This window comes from Myodes glareolus, chromosome 9 (assembly GCF_982192425.1).
Source record: "Myodes glareolus chromosome 9, mMyoGla1.1, whole genome shotgun sequence".
Lineage (NCBI taxonomy): Eukaryota > Metazoa > Chordata > Mammalia > Rodentia > Cricetidae > Myodes > Myodes glareolus.
Window position 1 is genome coordinate 6127144 of NC_142034.1, and position 16638 is coordinate 6143781.

Consider the following 16638-nt stretch of genomic DNA (forward strand, 5'->3'; position numbering starts at 1 on the left):
CCGCGGTGCCCGGCGGAGAATGGTGCGCGCCCTGCAGGCCGCTCCCCGCCGCCTCCGCCGCAGGGCCTCAGCCGAGCGGGCCGCGGCGGGACGCCGACCCCCGCATCGGGCGTGCGGCCGGCCGGCGCGCTGAGGCGCGGAGACGGTAGCCCGGCGACGCCGAGGTCACAGCGGCCATGGGGGCCCTGACGAGCCGGCAGCATGCGGGCGTGGAGGAGGTGGACATCCCGTCCAATTCCGTGTACCGCTACCCGCCCAAGTCCGGTGAGGGCCGGGCGCGCGCCGCGGGGTCGGGCGGAGGGGAGGGCGAGCGAGTCGGCCTCGGTGCGGGGCAGGTCGGGGGGAGGGGGGAAATGCAGGACGGGGAGGTGTCCTCCATCCCGCACCCCGGCGTCGCCGCGCTGGGGACTGCAGGTGTCTGTGGGGTCACCGAGGTCACACTCCAGCGAGGACGGCCTCGGTGGTCCTCTGCTCTGCGCCAGGGACGCGCGCCGCCTGCCCGGGATGCGGCGTTGCAGCGACTGCGGGTTTGGAGAAGCATCCCTGACCGGCAGGCACCTGTGCCAGCTCTCTTCCCCGGACTGCCTCATCCTGGTCGCTGGGACAGTTAGGAGTGGGTTTCTGCCGGCGAGGGGCGGTGAGGGGGGGCGAACTTGCTCCTGCAGTCCTTAGCTTTTTCCGGAGGCTATGGGGGAAAAACGAAGTGAGCAGAAATGTATGGGAATCGGACAGAGTCACTTGGATTGCCCCTTTGCTAGTTGCTGGCAACGAGATGGCTGGGGACAGGGCAAAAGTGTTTTTCAGGCGCATGCCGTCCCTCGAAAAGGTGAATGAATGCCTTCCTTCATCCCCAGCGTCAGCATTCGCATTGCGGGACAGTTTTGACAGCAGAAGAGAGAATGACAAAGTAGTCGAATTGAGCGAAGGACAGCCGCTGAGCTGCTGGCGAATGACCCCGCTATCTGCCCTTTTTTAATTAATTAATTTTTAACTTGCTGTTCTCAAGACCCCTGGGGACCCAAGTCTATCGCTTTCCCTCTGTCTTGAGGACCTGCTGGGAAGCTCGATGATGGCCGAGTGTGAGGTGTAGAATTGGAGAGGATTCTGCTTTCCCTTTGATAGGATAAAGACACACTAATGAGTCGAGCTGGTTTCTCAGCAGTCCATCGAGTTTCTGCCAGGTGGAAGCTGGGACCAGACAATGAACCTGCCTCCCTGCGGAGTGTGTACCAGCCGCTCTGGTGCTCGCTGCTTTTGTGCCAGAGAATGAGCGAGCCCTTGCATTAAGAGCTGCTGTAGACAGGCTTGAGATGAAGCTGCAGATCCTTAGTGTTTCAATAAAGCTCTTGCTAATTATGACTGTACTTTTATCTCTTAAAAATGCATCCTAATACCCTGGAGGCTGAGGCAGGAGGATTATTAAGTTTGGGGTCAGCCTGGGCTACACAGTGAGACTGTCTCGAACAAAATAAAGCCAACACAACAACAAAAAGGAAAGTATAATTAGCCCTCCTTTACCGTGGTAGGATTACAAATGTCAGCCACTATACCTGACTTGCATTTTGTTTCTTAAAAACGAAAATATGCGGTAGTGGTTTGGTTTTTTTTTTTTCCCTCCTAAGTCGCTCAGCTTTTATTGATCAGAATATGGATCATATTTTGCTGAGCTTGGAGCTTTCAGTAGGGCTTGTTGCCTCAGGAGAAATTTGCCCTTCCTCATCCACGGATGGAAATTAACGACAGTAGATGTTTGAAAGGCTGTTCCCGAAGGATGGTAGGAGAAATAGAAATTGTGCAGTAGAGTAATGGACCTACCTAAAACCTTTTTGGGGAGCTGGGGACTTGTTTTTGAGCCAGGCTCTCACACTGTTGGCTGGCTACTCAATGTGTAGCCTTGGTGAGCCACAAACCTGGGGCAATCCTCTTGCCATAGCTTCACTGACCAAATCCTCGGATTACAGGCTTGAGTCACAACATGTGGCTCCAAAGCTTTCTTCACTAACACATTCAGTGTTTAACAGTCCAAAATAATGCTTCCCAATGTAGTGCAAATTCTGATTGATCTATATAAAAACCTGGAGTTAGATATTGGGATAAATCCTGAAAGATCAGAGAAGAAAAGGAGCCAGCTACCGGGGAGACATTTTACCTCTACTGAATCCTCAGACCAAAATGGGCAAGATCCTGTCTCCATGAATCCTCGGACTGAATTCCCTGAGCTCCTGTCTTCCTTCACCCAGTCAAGTCCCTTCCTGTCTCCGCCTTCCTAGTGCTGGGATTAAAGATGTGTGCCACCATTGCCTGGACTCTACGGCTAACTAATGTGGCTAGCTCAGCCCTCTCATCTTCAGGCAAGCTTTATTTGTCACAGCACAAACAAAGTATCATTTTTACCTATTTCTTTTGTTATTTTGAAACAGTGACTTATTTAGCTCTCAGACTGACTTTTTCTTTTTCTTTCTTTTCTTTTCTTTTTTTTTTCTTTCAAGACAGGGTTTCTCTGTGTAGCTTTGGAGCCTGTTGTGGAACTAGCACTGTAGAGCAGGCTGGCCTCAGACTCACAGAGATCTGTCTGCCTCTGCCTCCTGAGTGCTGGGATTAAACGCGTGTGCCACCGCCACCTGGCTCAGACTGACTTTTGCAGCCAAAGGTGGCCTTGAACTTCTGATTTTCTCAAGTGCTGGGACCAGATGAATTCACCGCCAAGCTGAGTTTATTATGTTTGGACCCAAGATTTCTTATATGCTAGGTGAACACTCTTACCGACTAAAGTATACCCAACTAGGCACATCAAAATGTTTTGTTTGCTCCTTTTTTGAGAACAATCTTTCTGTGTATTCCAGGTTGGCTTTAATTTTTCTGTTTTCTTTCTTCTTTCCTCCTTTTGATTAGATAGGGAATCAGTATGTAGCCCTGGCTGATCTGGAACTATGTAGGTCAGGATAGCCTTGTCAGAGACCTGTGTGTCTCTTCCTCATGTCCTGGGGTTAAAGACATCCACTATGGCATCTAGTTTTTCTTTCTTTTTTCTTCTTCTTTTTTGAGACAGGGTCTTGCTCTGTGGTATAGGCTGACTTCAAACTGTCAATCCTGCCTCAACCTCTTGAGTACCATGACTTGCTCAGCCTTAAACTTTCAAAAAAAAAATTCTATCTTTTTTTTCCCCTTTGAGATGGAGTCTCTGTAATCGGAGGTTTCTCTGTTCTGTCCCATCCTGCTTTTCTGCCCAGCTTTATTCTGCCTTGCTATAGGCCAAAGCAGCCTATATTAACCAGTGGAAGTAAAACATATTCATAGCATATAGAAGGGTTATCCCACTGCCTTCTCATATAGCCCAGGCTGGCCTGAAACACATTATGTAGCCAAGTAACCTTGAACTTCTGATTCTCTTACCTTGACCTCTCTTAACCTTGACTGCAGGCAACTCACTCGCTACCTACCACTCCTACTTCCTGAGTCCATCTCCTCAGTGCTGAGACTACAGGTGTGAGCCAACGGACCTGTGATTTGGGACTCATATTTTGTTGTTGTTTAGGTAGTGCTGGAGAGCAAACCAGGCTGTGGAGAATGCTGGCTGAGTGTTCTGCTAGTGAGTTATATTATCTGACAGCTTTAGTCTGTGTGATTTTGATATCTGTTATGTTCCTGTGTTTTCCTTCAAAGCAATTTTTAGACTAGTGTCTAAAAATTTAGACAGACCATTGAATAATATCACCTGGGCAAGCTGACATATACAGTGTAAACGTGATGTTGTTTTTAAAACTTTTATGTTATTGTTGGTGGTGGTGGGTTGAGATACAGTTTCACTGCATAGTCCTGGATGTCCTGGAAAAACAAACTGGCCTTAACTCAGAGATCTGCCTGACTCTGCCTACCAAGTGCTGGAATTAAAGATGTGCACCACCACCTCCCAGTTTATTTCATTTTTTGTTATGTGTTTGTGTTGGGGTATGGTTGTGTGGGTTGGTGTGGCTGCAGAGGCACTGTATCATCTGAAGCTGGAGTTACAGGCATGTAGGCTGTTGTGAGCTACCCAGTGTGTGGATGCTGAGAACTGAACCTGGGTCCTCTGCAAGAGCAGTGTGGGCTCGTAACCAGTGAGTCATCTCTCTTCAGTTCCTGGCTTCCTCTTTTAATCTTTGTCTTTTCTTCCTTCATTTCCTTTTTTTTTTTTTTGAGTCAAGATTTTACTATATTGATCAAAACTGTTAGTCCCCATGCCTCATGCTCTAAAGTAATGAGAATTACAGGTGTATTATTGTACTTGCCTGTTTTAATATTTTTGCTAAGCTGAGAGTTTTAGTTGTTGCAAGAGTGCTGGAACACATAAAAAATTTAACAGCTAAGCATGTCTTCAAAAAGCACTATTTAAGACAGGCTGTTGTGGCGCACACCTTTAATTTGAGTACTCGGGCAGAAGCAGGCGGATCTCTGTGAGTTCAAGGCCAGCCTGGTCTACAGTGTGAGTTTCAGGACAGGTTCCAAAGTTACCGAGAAACCCTGTCTTGAAAAAACAAAAACAAAACAAACAAAAAACCAAAAAAACGCAGACTATAAGGTGACCAAGCTTAATTAATAGGTTCTGACCTATTAATATGAATGCTTTTTCATACATGATGTTAGCCAGAGTTAATATACCATACCAGTAGAATAAACTAGAAAAGCTTCCTGATTGTATTAGTAGATTCAGACAAAGCATTTGCTAGACCTTCCACTCATCTGTGATTTAAAAACAACACAGCTGGGCAGTGGTGGCACACACCCGTAATTCCAGTACTCAGGAGGTAGAGGCAGGCGAATCTCTGAGTTCCAAGCCAGCCTGGTCTACAGAGCAAGTTCTAGGATGGCTAAGGCCACACAGAGAAACCCTGTCACCAAACCAAACAAAAACAACAAAAAACCCAACAACAAAAACAAAACAAAATAATAAAACAACACTTGCCAAATTAGGACTAGAAAGGAATTTCTTCAAGTTGATGAAGGACATTCACAGGAGATATGCATCATGTGTATGGTGATACTGATTACTTCCTTGCTAATATCCGGCATATTCCTAGCTAGTTCTTATATCTTAACCCATTTCTGTTATTTTATATTTTACCACAAGGCTCATGGTTTGTTATCTTTTGCTTTTTGGGACGTCTCTTTGACTCTGCCTACTCTCTCTGTATAGCTCCTCCAGCCTGGCTATATTCTGCTAAGCCATTGGCCGAAACAGCTTTATCGTTAACCAATGATAATAAATATACTGTTAATAAAACAGTATACAGAGGGGAATCCCACATTAGCAAGGGGGGAAAATCTGCTTTTGACATTCATTTTCCTTTATTTCCACGATAGAGTTTCATGTCTTCCAGACAAACGAGAAGGAAATCCAGAGACAGTAGCTTCACCTGAAACTGAGGAGTGGCCCAGAGGAATGACTGCTAGTGGGTTTCTTTAGAATAGTGAAAACATTCTAAAGTTAGATAAAGGTAAATGTGCTCAGCCCTGAATATGCTGCAAACCACATACTATGTATTTGATTATATATAATATGTATACATATATATTCAGATCATATATGTATGCCTTTCTTTTACATGAGTCCCCATATAGCTCAGACTGACCTCAAACTTGCTGTGTAAGTGAGGGTAGATCTTGCTTACACCTCCCACATGCTGGGTTTATAAACATGTATCATTGTACCTGGATTATACCATTTAAATTAGGTGAATTATATGGTAGGAAATCACATTTCAAACCTAAAGGTAAGAGTTAAATGTAAAATCTTAGAAGACATGGAAACTATTTGATCTGGATTATTCAGAAAGTTAGAAATGATACCAAAAGGACAAACCAGCAACATCTTTTTGTTGTCTCAATGCTGGGGATCGAACCCAGAACTTTACAAATGCTGGGAAAGTGCTCTGCCACCCAGCTATCTCCCCAGGTCTCAAAAGCCCAAGCTAAAAAATAAAACTGATAACTTGGATTCCTTCAAGATTAAAAACACATTTGTAGTAGAGGCTGAAGAAATGGTACAGTGGATAAAAGGACTCTGCTTTTCCTGAGGACCCAGGTTCGATACCCAGCACCCTCAGCAGGAGGCTCACAGTCATCTGTAATCAGCTCCAGGGGCTCCAACATTGGCCTTTGTGAACTCCAATGTTAGACATTTCTCTTCGACGAGCCTCTCCACCAACATAAATAATTCCAGTCAAGCTGACTAAAAGATGCCCGTGTTTAATGAAATGCTCTGGGTGGCCAGGGGAAAGCATGGAGAGGGGAAGAGAGAAAAGGGGAAACCACGCAAAATCTGGAGACCATGTTCATTCTCTGGGGGCAATTTAAATAGCCTGTGGGAGTGGTCTTGACCTTCCCTGGGGAGGGATTATCATTTGGCAGGCTTTCTTGACCCTCCCTGGGGAGGGGTCACTGTTTGGTGGGCTTTAGACTGAGACAACTCCCAGGGGAGGAAGCTTATTCCAGGAACTGAGGTGAAGCTCCCAGCTAAACAATCTGGACTTTTTGTATAAAAGGGTATTAGGGAGTTAAGGTGTTGCTTTCAACCAAACACAATACTCACGTGCACAATCTGATACACAGACATTCCCACATAGTGCTCTTCCAGGAGACCTGAGTTCGGTTCCCAGCACCCACAGCAGAAGGCTCACAACCATCTGTAACTAGTTCCCGGGGATCCAGTACTCTGGCCTTTGCTCACATGCACACACCCACATACAAACATAATTAAAAATATCAAAAATGCTTTTTAGAAAGACATTGAAGAGATGAGAAGACAAGATGTTATTATGGAAATGCAACTGACAGCCTGGGCAGTGATCCCTGGAAAGTGTAGTGACAGAAATTCCGCGGAAATGTTGCTGAGGAAGAAGTCAGGCCTGGTGGCGCTGCCTGTGGTCCCAGCAGGAGGTGGGGGCGTGAGGACCAAGAGGAGTTCAGGGTTGTCTTTGTCTGCGTCTGCACAGCAAGTAGGAGGCCAGCCTGGATTATGTGAGATCCTTTCTCAAAAGACACCAGCTTCTGTGAGTTCAAGGACAACCTGGTCTAGAGAACAAGTTCCAGGACAGTCAAGGTTACACAGAAACCCTATCTCAAAAAAACCCAAAACAAAAGCAACAAAACCAGCTTCAATGAGATGCCACTTTATCCCTCTAGGATATGCCGAAAATGAAAAAGGCAGACACCATCAAATGTTAAGAATGCAGAGAAATTAGAACCCTCATGAATTGCTGAGAAAATGGGAAATGGTACAGCTCCGTTGGGAATTTGGCAGTCTTTTAAATGTCAACCATGGGCTAGTAAGATGGCTCAGTGGATGAAGATGCCTGACATCTTGAGTTCAAGCCTAGGGACCCATAGAGTAGAAGAGAAGAACTAACTCTCCTAATTGCCTTTTGAAGTCTATACATAAGCTATGGCACAACTCTGAGCATGCATATGAAAAAATAAACAAAACTGTAAAGTGTAATTCATTGTTAAACATGAGTTTAGCTTACAATCTATCAATTCTGTTCCTGCAATCAGTTCAAAAGGAATGAAAATAGGGGCTGGGGAGATGGTTCAGTTGGTAAGTGCTCACCAAGCAAGTCCAAGGTGCTAGGTTCAAATCCCTAGCACCCGTGTAAAAAGCCAGGCAGGAGATATGTGTAATCCCAGCACTGAGGAGGCAGAGGTAGGTGGATCCCTGGGACTCGGTGACCAACCCGCCTAGCACACTTGGAGAGTTCCAGGCCAGTGAGAGGCCCAGTCTCAAAAGACAAAGCCATATTCTGATTCTGTTCAGAATAAATACATCTTTAACTTTTTTCCCTGAAGATTTTTGTCGAGAAACAGACAAAAAGATTGATGGTTCCTCAGTCCTATGTACAATCTCAGATTTAACTCTGACCGTTGGGCTATACACCTGCACATGCATGCACACAATGCTCCACCCCACCATACACATATAAGAGTTAATCTAAAATTTTAAGATGATTTCAATAGTAAACATAAATCTTCAGCAAGGAATGCTGGTGATAAGCAAGTGGCAGGGCTCTCCTAGAAATGCTTTTTGCTTTTCTTTTTTTTTTTTTAAAGACTTACTGTTTCTTTATGTGCAGTGGTGTTTTGCCTGCATGTATGGTGTATGTGTGAGAGGGTGCCAGATCATTTGGAACTATAGTCACAGGCAGCCGTGAACTCCATGTGGTAATTGAACTCAGGTCCTCTTGAAAAGCAGTCAGTGCTCTCAACTGCCGAGTCATCATCTCTCCAGCCCACTTTTCTTTCTTTTGAGATAGGCTCTCTTGTGACGTGCTGACTTCAAATTCATTAGGTAGCTGAGGGTGACTTTGAACTGCAACCCTTCTGCCTTTACCTCCCAAGTGCTGACATTACAGGCCTCAGCCACCATGCCTGGCCAGTCTTACCACATTTTATAAGGGGCTAAGCATAGTGGTGCACTCCTCTAATCCCAGCACTCTGGAGGCAGAAGCAGGTGGAGCTCTGTGAGTTTGAGGCCAGCCTGGTCTACATAGGGAGTTCCAGGACAGTCAGAGCTAGTGAGAATCTATCTCAAAAAGACACATAAAGCTAAATGTAGTTTTGTATTAAAATTAAGGGCTACCAGGTGTACACACCTGTAATCCCAGCACTCTGAGACAGAGGAGGCTGGATTGCCTGTTCAAGGCCAGTTCAGTCTACTTATTGAAATCCTATCAAAAAACAAACAAAATCCACCAGACTATCTAGCACAGCAGTCTGTGCCTGTAGTCCCAGATACACAGGAGGCCGCATCTGGAGAAACACTTAGCCCAGGAGTTCAGGGATAACCTGTCCTCCTACCCCCAAGTCAAGTTTTTCTACAAAAATTTAAGGTCAGGACCAACAACACAGACTAAAGAAAGGGTTTTTATTTCAGCAGAAGAATCAATGCGGTGTCAGTTTGTGCTGCACAGGAAGACGCTGTCTCCAAAGCCAGTATAAATAAGAACTAGACAAACAAACAAAAGTTAGGTTGGATTCATATTCAACCAGTAGGTTAATAACTCCTTGCAATAATCTTTTCTAAACATTTGAGAAGACACATGCGATGTATAACACTGTGCGTTAAAACAGAATCCATTTCATCCTAGAAATCCTTGTCAGTCAAAGGATTTTTACACTCGAGGGGCAGAGAGGCAGATAGATCTCCATGAGTTCGAGGCTAACCTGGGAGTTCCAGGACAGCCAGAGCTACACAGAGAACAGAGAAACCCTGTCTGAGTGGTGGGGAAGGATTTGCTTTATGGGCTGAAACGATGGCTGGGTAGTCTGTATGCTTATGCTAAGGACCTGAATGTAGTTCCGAGCATCCACATAAGGTGGCTTGGGACTCTAGTTCCAGGGAATCTGCCTCCCTCTTCTGAATTCTCTGTATTCCTGTGCACACACCCACAAACAGATACACATACACTTGTAATTTGGGCGGTGGGTTGAGACAGGGTTTTTTTTTTTTTTAAGATTTATTTATTCATTTATACAATGTTCTGCCTGCATGTCTGCAGGCCAGAGGAGGGCATCAGATCTCCTTACAGATGGTTATGAGCCACCATGTGGTTGCTGGGAATTGAATTCGGGACCTTTGGAAGAACAGTCAGTGCTCTTAACCTCTGAGCCATCTCCCCAGCCCCCAAGACAGGGTTTCTTTATGTAACTGCCCTGGCTATCCTGGAACTCGCTCTGTAGACCAGGCTGGCTTCAAACTCACAGAAATCAGCCTGCCTCTCCCTCCCGAGTACTGAAATTAAAGGCATGCCTGACCATTGACCAGTTCATACATACATACATATACATACACACACATATGTATATATTTAATTTAAATTATATTTAAATATATATATTTAATTTGCTTTTACCTTTTTGTCTTACCATATTTAGACTAATGAGAAAGATCAGCCGTTTGCAGTGTGAGTAGAGCTAGAGCTTGCCATCCAACTGTCCAGCCTTAGTGAGACAAGTCAGTGCACTTGCTACTGAGCTATCCCCCAGTCTAGTGAGCCATGAGGTCTTTTTTTTTTTTTTTTTAAGATTTATATTTATTATGTATATAGTGTTCTGCCTGCATTGTCCCTGCAGGCCAGAAGATGGCACCGAATCTTATTACATATGGTTGTGAGCCACCATGTGGTTGCTGGGAATTGAACTCAGGACCTCTGGAAGAGCAGTCAGTGCTCTTAAATGTTGAACCATCTCTCCAGCCCTGCCATGAGGTCTTTTTAAAACATTCTCTTTTAAGCCAGTTGTGGTGGTGCAAGTCTTTAATTCTAGCACTTGGGAGGCAGAGGCAAACAGATCTCCAAGTTTGAGGCCAGTCTGGTTTACAGAGGGAGTTCCAGGACAGCCAGGGCTACACAGAGAAACCCATCTCCAAAACAAAACCAAACCCCATTCATTTTTATTATCCTCAACTTTATATAGGTATATTTATCTTCATGTGGATGGATACACATGAGTGCAGGTACCTGGGGAGGCCGAAAGCATCATAATGTGTGGAACTGGAGCTATAGGCAGTGGTGAACCAGCAAATATGGGTGCTGGAAGCAAAGTTCTGGTCCTTTGGATGAGCAGTAAGTGTTCATAACTGCTGAGCCAACTCTCCAACCCCCAAAATGTGAGTTATGTTAAAACTCTGTGTGGTGAACACTTGTGATTCCAACACCTGGGAGGCAGCAACTGGAGGGTTGCTGAGTTCAAGGCTAGCCAGACGTCGATAACAAATTCCAGTCCAGTCAGGACTACACAGCAAGACTCTGTCTCAAAAGCCAAAAAACAGGGCCATAGGGTACAGCTTCCACCAGTAGGATGCTTCTCTAGCATGCACAGAGCCCTGGGTTCCATTGCAGGCACTACACAAATTAGGCTGCTGGCACATGCCATACTCTCAGCATTTGGGAGATGAAGGCAGGAGGATTAGAATTTTTAAAAAAAAATTTTTATTTTTTAAACTTTATGTGAATTGGTGTGAAGGTATCAGATTCCCCTGGAACTGGGGTTACAGACAGTTGCAAACTGCCATGTGGGTGCTGAGAATTGAACCCGGGTCCTCTGGAGGAACAGGCAGTGTCTTTAACCTCTAAACCATCTCCCCAGCCCCAGGAGGATTAGAATTTTAAAGTAATCACCAGATAAATAGTATACCAAAGGAATGCCTGGATTACATGACACTTGCTTCATACAAAAACAAAACATAAAGTGTAGAATTAAAATTAGAAATATTGATGGGCAGTGGTGGTGCACACCTTTAATCCCAGCACTCAGGAGTCAGGCAAGTGGATCTCTTTGAGTTCAAGGCCAGCCTGGTCTCCAAAAAACAAAGAAACAAACACCCCCCCACACACACACACACACTCATATCGTGATATGTTTTATTTTTACAAACATCTCACTTTCTTCTCTGAAAAGATCAGGAATAATGACTGAGAGTGGAACTGAGAGCTTCTAACATGCAGACATGGTCTCCAACTGGCGTTTCCTGCTAATAGGATCTGGAGTTCAGTGAAAGTCAGATCACATATGTAAGGAAGGAAATGCACTAGCTGGGCTGGGAGATCTTATCCATGTCAGATAGCAAGGATTGCTCAAAACCTGGAATCTTGTCCAAAGGACTCCAAAGAACTAGGGCTGCAACTCAGGGATGGAACACTTGTGTCCAGCATGCATAGTGCCCTGTGTTCAGTCCCTAGCACAGATTTGCGTGCACACGCACACATACACACACACTGCAATGCACACAAAATAAATAAGTAAACAAACAAATAAATACTTTGAAAACCTATGAATATTTTGACAGCCCAGCTTAAGAGGAGCCAGCCTGAGCTACAGAGCCCATTTATAGAAAAGAAAAAAATTATTCATAAAAATTTCCATCATAAAAAGGTATATAACTCAGTGTTATCCTCAAACCTTAAGGCACCTCTGTCTATGTCCCAGTGACCAAAGTGGACCCTGTGGACCGAAGAGTTCAGTGACAGAAAACAGACCATGGCTGAGAATAGAAGCATAGAGAGATGAGGAGCGGTGTAAATGGACACAAACCTCCCTGCTCTGCATAAATACATGCACACGGTCTTAGCTGTGTTGTTTCGTGTGTACCCAGTGCTTACAGCCATAGCGCATGAACCTGCTTGGCTTTTCCTTTCCTGTACTGCACTGTGGAAAAGAGGGACAATGCCTGAGATGATAAATGCTCACATTGATAAAGCCCAGGGAACGTTTCCTTTCTGGCAGAGGCAAACAAAAATTGTAAATCAGACCCTTTAGTCTCAAAAACATTTTGTTTTCTACACCAAACCACATCTTTTGTTTTACTTATCTAGTGGAAAGACCAGTACGTTCAACACACACTCCCCATCCAGAGTAAAATGGGAAATGAAACAGACTGAAGACCGCACTGCATCTGAAACTAGATAGAAAGTTTAGACCAAGAGATGTTTCAACACATAATTACTATGTAACATGCCAGAGAGCCAAACACATCCCCGTATGTTTAGACCCCAAGTAATCTTGCTCTACTTATTGTGGTGAAATTCTAAACCCAAACCTTCAAACTTTCTTGAATCATGAAAATTTTATATTATATAGGACAGACATATGTAAACAGAGGTGAAGTTTTTCTTTTGTCCTGACCGCCTGATCCCAAATAAGCACACAGAAGATTCTATTAATTACAGAATGCTTGGCCTATAGCTCAAGCTTACTATTAGCTTGCTCTTATAACTTAAATTAACCCATTTCTATTAATTTTTATTTTGCCATATTGTTTGTGGCTTGACCTGTTCTCTAGCATCTTGCTTCATGGGCAGCTGTCTCCCATCCCCAGACTCTGTCCTTTCTCCCTGTATTTTCAGTTTGACTTTCCCACCTAGTATTATTCTGCCTTTCTATAGGCCAAATCAGCTTTATTATCAGCCAATGAGAGTAATACATATTACAGTGTGTGGAAGGATTGTCTCACAGCAGACATATAAATAATTTTAGATTTTAGCCACTGTCTCATGCTAATAGTTCTTGCTGAGAAACCTTTTTAAATATATTTTTCTCTTATTAAGGTTGTGTCATAAATAGATACCCTGCCTGTAAATGGAAAATATTAATCTTGCTATTAACTTTTGGAATAATCGAGTTGTGTACCTGATTTTCCAATAAATGGAACTGTATTTAAAAATAACTTTTTACTTAATGTAGCTCAACAATAAAGCTCAATAAATTTAATATGGTCACAGCTGGTAAATTCCAGCATTGAGATAAAATCTATCTCTCTTTTCAGCTGAAGCCTGTATTTTGTTGACTTTATCACAAAATAAATAAATAAAACCAAATAAAAAAAATTGGAAGAGGGTAGTTGTTGCCACAGCACCCGGTTCAATTGCTTAATCACATAATAAATGTTTTAATAAATAACAAAGAAAGAAGGATGGTTGATGATGAGGTTTCAGAGGTAATGGAAGCAGTTGGGCATGAGAATGGAAGGGATTAATCAGTTGAACCAGGGGCTGCAGCAGCTTAACAACTGCCCTCTTTCATTTTTTTGCTTTGGTTTTATTTATTTATTTTGTGATAAAGCCAACAAAATACATCCTTCACTTAAAACAGAGCTAGATTTTATCCCAACGCTGGTGTCTCCCAGCTGTGTGACCACATTAAATTTATTGAGCTTTGTTGTTGAGCTACATTAAGAACAGAAGGACTAGCTGGATGTGGTGGTGCACACCTTTAATCCCAGCACTCAAGAGGCAGAAACAGGCTAATCTTGGTGAATTTCAGACCAGCCTGGGCTACACAGTGAAACTGTGCCTCAAACAAAACAAACAAAACCCTGGTGTACCGTGGACCACTTCCAAATATCATAGCACACAGCTCTAGTCCTAACACTTGAGAGGCAGTTTTTGTTTTATTGAAACAAGGCCTTGCTAGACAGTTCTGAATGACCTGGTACTTAACTATGTGCCCAAAGCTAGCCTTGAAATTAGAGCATTGCTCTTCCCTCAGTCTCTCAAGAGCTGGGATTGCAGGTTGTGGTACAGGAATGAGAATGGACCCCACAGGCTCATGTATTTGAAAGCTTATGTCAATCATAAGCATTGGTGGAGTGTTTGGGAAGGATTTGAAAGTGTGGCTTTGCTGGAAGGGGTGTGGCTGTGACTGGGAATGTGAGGGTTAAGAAGCCTTTGCCAGGCCCAGTATCTCACTCTGCTTCTGCCTTGATTCCTATCAGCAAGTAAAGCTCTCAGCTCCTGCCCCAGCAACATACCTGCTGTTTCCCACCATGATGATAATGGACTATCCCACTGAAACTGAGCAAGCCCCAATGAAAGGCTTTCTTTTGTAAGAGTTGCCATGGTATCTCTGCACAGCAGTAGAACAGCGAGTAAGACAAAGGTGTTGGCCACCATGCCTGGTGAGGCAGTGGGGTGGTGCCAGGCACACTGGAATGCTTTGGAGGGCTGAAAAGGTTCTCAACTGGACTTGTGGTGATAGTTACCAAAACTACCGAGTTGTGCAAGGCATGAATTCCATACTGGGTGTGTTACTTCTCAGTAAAGCCATTAGTCTTCTGAATAAAATAAAGATCTCGATCTCTAAAAGGATGGAATTAGAGGGCACAAATGGCATTGAGGGTAGACTTTAAAAGCCAGTTACGGAGTCCTGGGCTACTTGAGCCCAGGGTAGATAATAGCATTCATCATGGCCTGGAGACTGGAAATGTCTTTGAAAGATTAAGAGACTGACAGACAGCTTAGTCAGTCGGCAAGCCGTCTTCCTAGACTGGTATCGAGAAGTGAAATTTGGCAGGTAGTCCAGGTGTGGGGTGTGGATGGATGCATAACCTGTCCCCCCCAGCACTTAAAAGTGGTGATGGGAGGATGGAGAGTTTGAGGTCAGCCTGGGCTACTTCATACCCATCATGGGTATACAAAGACGTCCTGTTTCAGAAACAAACAAAACAAAACCAAAAGAAATGTCACACAGGAAGGATCCAAAAGTGAGAGAAGCAAAACTAAGTTATAAAGATTTTTCTTGTTGGCTTGTTTTTCAAGACAGGGTTTCTCTATGTAGCCCTGACTGTCCTGGAACTCACTCTGTAGATCAGGTCAGCCTCAAATTCACAGAGATACGCCTGCCTCCACTTCTATAAGACAATCAATCCCCAATGACCTCCTGCTCCACATTCCTGCCTGCCTGCTGCCAGGGCCTACACTGAACGCATGCTGTACAACTCTAAATACCAAGCTGACTTCTTGCTTTTTCTTTTTTTCTTTTCTTTTCTTTTCTTTTCTTTTCTTTTCTTTTCTTTTCTTTCCTTTCCTTTCCTTTTCTTTTCTTCTCTTCTCTTCTCTTCTCTTCTCTTCTCTTCTTTTCTCTCTCTCTCTCTCTCTCTCTCTCTCTCTCTTTCTTTCTTTCTTTCTTTTTAAAGCAGAGTGTCTCTGTGTAGCTCTGGCTGTCCTGGGGCTCACTATGTAGATCAGGCTAGCCAGGAACTCACAGAGATCTGCGTGTCTCTGCCTCCTAAATGCTGGAATTAAAGGTGTGTGCACCACCTCTTAACATTCCCTATTCCTCTTGGGGCAAGGCACTCTCCATGTTGAATGAACGAACAAACAAACGAATGAATGAATGAGTGAATAGCTTTTCTGGTCTTCCAGGGCTAAGTGAAACCCAAGGTCTTGCAAAGATGTTAGGCAGCTGAGCTACATCTCAGCTTTTAGGTTTTTTGTGTTGCTTTGTTTTTTCAGACTGGATCTCAATATGTAGCTCGGGCAATATAGCTGTAGCCACATACCACTACACCCAACCAGAATCTTCTTTTCTAATTTCATCTGATGTGTAAGAAACATTCAGTCCAGCTGGGCGGTGGTGGTGTACGCCCTTAATCCTAGCACTTGGGAGGCAGAGGCAGGCGGATCTCTGTGAGTTCGAAGCCAACCTGGTCTACAAGAGCTAGTTCCAGGACAGGCTCCAAAGCTACAGAGAAACCCTGTCTCGAAAAAACAAACAAAAAACAAAACAAAACAAAAAGGAACATTCAGTCCCTAATGTATAGAAAATACATCTTATACCTCTCACTCAGAGGCAACAGCAATGGTTCAGTTTATTTGAGAAGACTGCCTTCTACTGAAGGTCACCAGGCACCTCCCCTCTATCAATTATGCGCTTGGAAAATAGGGCCAGCAAGTGCGTGTCATAAATAATGGATAGTGATGCTGTCCTGGGGCATAGTGCATGCTATGTCGCATTGCATGCTGGGTCACAGCAACCAGACTGTGTTTCTAGGTTCAGCTGGCTCCTTCAAGCTGCAGCTCAGGGTTGCTTTGATTCAGGTACTGCCTCTCTGTGCACATGCTTTCCTGAGTGTTAGTTTGAGAACTACCTCACGCTTTGGTGAGTGATCTTAGCCACATGGTTGAGTTTAATAGGCCTTGCTGGACTACAGTTTCATGTTTAGAAAGTAAAATCTGAATGTCCAGTTCCGATTTTCTGTTACAGCTGTCTTCTCCCTCTTCCTGTGACTTCTCTGTAGCCAGAAATGCCAAAACACAGTTTTTCAGCTTGCTGAAAAATCTCAAAAATCACAGTTGACTGGGAATTTAGAGTTATCCTAGCTGTATTACA

The 16638-nt window shown here is 44.1% G+C and overlaps 1 protein-coding gene across 2 annotated transcripts in view; it reads left to right on the forward strand.

Moving 5' to 3' along the window:
* Positions 1-99: 99 nt before the first annotated feature.
* The window catches only part of Rnf157 (ring finger protein 157), an 88688-nt gene continuing 72149 nt past the window's right edge, over positions 100-16638 (forward strand). The window contains exon 1 of one of the 2 annotated variants that reach the window (XM_048451942.3): positions 100-264. In XM_048451942.3, the coding sequence (XP_048307899.3) occupies positions 177-264 (88 nt within the window). In that variant the 5' untranslated portion in view covers positions 100-176. The remainder of the gene's footprint in view (positions 265-16638) is intronic. The other variant, XM_048451943.3, reaches the window with a different exon arrangement.